The sequence below is a fragment of the Thermobia domestica genome, chromosome 5 (genome assembly GCF_964235325.1).
Source record: "Thermobia domestica chromosome 5, izTheDome1.hap1.1, whole genome shotgun sequence".
In the NCBI taxonomy this organism is placed as follows: domain Eukaryota; kingdom Metazoa; phylum Arthropoda; class Insecta; order Zygentoma; family Lepismatidae; genus Thermobia; species Thermobia domestica.
The window spans coordinates 205,101,993-205,106,230 of record NC_137458.1 but is presented as its reverse complement, the minus strand read 5'-3'; the positions used below and the strand labels follow the sequence as shown (position 1 = coordinate 205,106,230).

At 37.7% G+C, this 4,238-nt stretch overlaps 1 protein-coding gene across 1 annotated transcript; it reads right to left on the bottom strand.

The window, feature by feature from the left end:
• Window positions 1–2,715: 2,715 nt before the first annotated feature.
• LOC145685371 (uncharacterized) lies at window positions 2,716–3,387 on the bottom strand. The gene has a single exon (XM_081757760.1). It carries the CDS (start codon window positions 3,385–3,387, stop codon window positions 2,716–2,718), a length of 672 nt encoding a protein of 223 aa, XP_081613886.1.
• Window positions 3,388–4,238: the final 851 nt, after the last annotated feature.

Genomic DNA, 4,238 nt, shown 5'->3' with positions numbered 1-4,238 from the left:
TCTATAAACTAGATTATTATTACTATTATTATTTTCTTTTCATGTATCGAAATTTCTCCTGTGTTGTCAAATTAAGTTTTCTTGAAATGTAATAAATGTCTATAGAAATGTAGTTAGGTTAGTTTAATTCAACTAAATGCAACCCGAAGTATACATTGTCCTGTATGAATGTGTATGTGAGTGAAATGTAGGTTTAGTATTAAGTGCACCAATTCTTTTGACATATATGTGTGACTTACTGTAATTAATGGTAGTTGATAATTAAAGTAGTTGAAAAGTTAATACTAACTCAACTTAAGTTGGCTCTATAAAGGAAGCAAAAAAGACGGAAATAGCCTGAACGAATGATCATCATGGGAGAGCTTTGAAAGTCAAAATCTTCGACAAATATGTGTGTTGCTTTGATCTTTTTTTGTTCTTCTTTGTGGTCAATTATAACGTGCCATCAACTTCATCGTTTATGCTTCAAGGACTGGATACTAGTCAAAAACTTTCGGAAATATTGAATAAACTGTTAAATTAAACTTTCTCATCTATCTCAGAGCTAGATTGGGATAATTCGGTAGTTAGGGTTACATGGATCTAGGTCTGGGGGGTATGGGTTAACATGTGTCTACCTTTGATCACCTTAATACCAAATACTCACCTAATAGCTATTGGAAATAATCCAAATTCGATAATTATCCACTTTCCTTTACCATATTTCTCAAAAATATCCTGAAACAGTTTCCCTATTTCCTCATCTCCTTACTTTCCTTTTTTTCTTTTCTTCTTCCTATCCCATCTTTCTCTCCTCTTCTTTACTTCTTCTTCTAATTTTAATAAAACTGAAAAGGGGGTCGTGACTGGGAATTCTATATATAATAAACACGGTCATGTATTTATTTTTTTCTTCGGAAGTCCGATATAAAAGTCTTCTCATTTTGATTGAACCTTGTATGTTCAAAAGTAAGACATGGATTATATATTCCTATTAGATTAGATATAAGCTGATAGCTTCATGAATATCACCCCACCAGGGGTGAAGGGTTCCCACTCACGACTTACTCCATGCATCTCATTTGCACAATACGGGGTTTACCCCTCTTTTGTTTGTTTGTTTCTCTTTTATTCTTTTCCCTTTTACATAGTCTTACATGCAACGATTTTAACTAGCTAAAGTTTAGATAAAAGGTGAAGTGACGCGATAGGTGAGTGGTTACAGTATTGAACTTCTATTCGGCGGACTCGGGTTCGAATCCCGGCCAGGTTGAAACTTTTTCAAATGTTTCAATTTCACTACATACTCGGTGTGACAAGAAATATCTTCTCCAGAAAGAAAATAATGTTGGAATGAAGAGAATTGGAAGTCTCTCAATGGAGGCAATCATTTACAAACTTATTTCCAGCAGTTGTTCTAGATTTGATATTTTCAGCTACTTTCAAGCATTTCCTGATAAATGCATGGTCAGTAGGCCCTATTTATATTTCTGTAAACATACAGTATATAAAGAAATAATACATTATATACACAGCAATATTGAGATTAATATATGGTGTTCTTTGGAAAAAACGATACGAACCATAGGAATTAATCTTAGAATGGAGAACTGTTTCGTTAGTCACCTACTTTAGAATTTTACCTGAATAAACGCCTAGACCAGGTCTACCAACTGCTTTCAGTGCCGAGAAAAGTTACGTGAAAGTTGGGTTGCATCTGTCTAGGCGTTCTCACAACTGCAAATTACCTGGACCCCAAGTAATGGAATTAGAGCGTTTAGGGGGGGGGAGATACTTTTGTGGCTGGGTGTATCTTAGGTGTTTCGGAAGTCACACTGAGTGAATGAACAGGTCTTTTTGTTGATTGTACAAAAGTAAAGGAGAGTTTTGCTAATTTGAAAAGAAACATTCGCCGAGTAACTTTCTCTCCTGTTGTCTGTGTAAAAGATCCAGGCGTTGATGCCTGCAAGGTCTAGGACGTTGAAAAACCCATACAGTAACACAATATGCGTGATCTGAGTTCATCCATTGTGTTCATTCCAGAGGGTGGTTTCACACTAGACGTAAATCCGGATACTTGGATCGTACCAATCCAATTATGGATTATTTTAATACTAGAAGGACGGAACCAGTCAGTCTGACCGGTGAGCTTTGTTTAACATTTAATAAGTAGCGTACGTTTTAATTTTGAGGGCCCATAATTAATGACTTTTAACGCACCTAGGTGGTTTAACATTTCTCTAAAAGACAAACGTCTATTTAAAAAAACTGAACGAATTATAAACATTTTTACCTTAAAGGACTGCTGCTGGTCATTATGACAGGTGACATTTTTCTTGCGTTTTATGTCTGTAAAGCCGCGACAATGTTTTTTTTTTTTTTTTTCCATACGCTTAGCTTATTTTATTTCATTGTTCCAATAAAAGGTTATTTAATTTCGTTTCCCCTCCCTCTCGCGCCAGTATACTTTATTAAGTGGAAGAAAACATTATTTATTGGCTTTCCTTTATTAGTACGTTGTGCTCTGCAGAAGTTTTACGCTCGTAGCACGCCGGTGTTTTCGTTCCGATGAAGAATTAGTGAATTATTTGAGCAGTTTACTAGATGATTCTGAAGGAGAAGATATAATTGAGTGTGGTGAGTTGGATGGAGATGACAAAGATTCTAAGGAGGACACTGAATATAAACCTAAGGCAAAAGAACTAGACGGGTCATCAGAGTCGGAAGATGAATAGGCTACTTGCGGCATCCAAACTTGACAGCATATAGACGAGACATCTGGTCCAGAATATCAGCTCCAAAGTTAGTGGAATTGTAGAAGCTTACTGTTTCAGGAAGTTTCTTCCGTGTTTGTTCGTCCACTGCAATTGACTGATTCATTGTGCTCATCAGAACATTTTTCTTGTTCCCCTGATAGGAAGTAATTATTATGTCACTAGATTTATATAATATAGTATCGTACAATGATCCAGCAGTAGACTTTACTGATGGAGGAACTTCTCTTCGTGTTTTCTTCAGTGTACCAACCATGGTTGTGTTCTTCTGCTTCAGCAGCTCTGCAAGATGTTTGGCTGTGAAGAAATTGTTGCATGTCACATTTCTTCCTTTCAAATTGTAAGGTTGCATGAGACGTGTGACAACATATTCTGCAACAGGTATGTTAGTGGGTCTTTCATCTTGTTTACCCAAGTAAGGAAATCCATTCACCATGTATTTACTATTGGCATCTGCTGCAAGCCAGAACTTGAAACCAAATTTATCTGGTTTGTTACTCATGTATTGTATATAGCGGCATCGAGCTTTGCATGGATAGAATTGTTCATCTACAGTTATAAATGCACCTGGTTTATAGTTCCCAATACAATTCGCAACATAGAGTAAAGATTTGTGAAGCTGCTGCGAAGCCATTCGGCACGAGTGTGCTTGTCATCAAATCTTAGAAATCGCATGACTTCTAGGAACTTCTCTCTTCTCACAGTGCGAGAAAAAATGACGGCCTCACACTTGCGACCACAGAAATTTCAGGGGGAAATTCTTTGCTCCATACACTACACGTGCGTACATTATACTTACGGCAGCTTGTAATTGGTCGATATCAAGTTCCCGTGTGTCTACCTGGAGGCTCTGATTTGTGTACAGTTTCTTATGTTTTGTAGAATACTACTGTCTATCAATAGTTGCCATGCACTAAAGTAACTCCCAGCGATTATACGCTTCTTAACGTTACACGTTGGTCCAGGAGTTTCTGCGCATACGTTGTGGCGCCCTGTTCTTCCAGGTGCAGGCACCAGTGCAATTAGAGTCCACACTGTTCTGTCGGCTGCAGTCTCTTCATTCCCAAAATCCGGATGTTGAGATACATGGGATTTCTTCCGTTTTTTTCCTCAGCTACGAGTAGAAATTTCTGGTGTCACTGAAGTCGAAAGTGTAGGCAGTGCCTCATTTGAATATTCATCTTCCGACTCTGATGACCCGTCTAGTACTGTTGCCTTAGGTTTAGTCAGTGTCCTCCTTCGAATCTTTGTCATCTCCATCCAACTCATTACACTCAATTATATCCTCTCCTTCAGAATCATCTTCTGGTAAACTGCTCAAATAATTCACTAATTCTTCATCGGAACGAAAACACCGGCGTTCTACGAGCGTAAAACTTCTGCAGAGCACAAAGTACTAATAAAGGAAAGCCAATAAATAATGTTTTCTTCCACTTAATAAAGTATACTGGCGCGAGAGGGAGGGGGAACGAAATTAAATACACC

What these genes read in the sequence shown, in the direction of transcription:
- LOC145685371 (XM_081757760.1), bottom strand. Translation starts at nt 3,387, where the DNA reads ATGGCTTCGCAGCAGCTTCACAAATCTTTACTCTATGTTGCGAATTGT.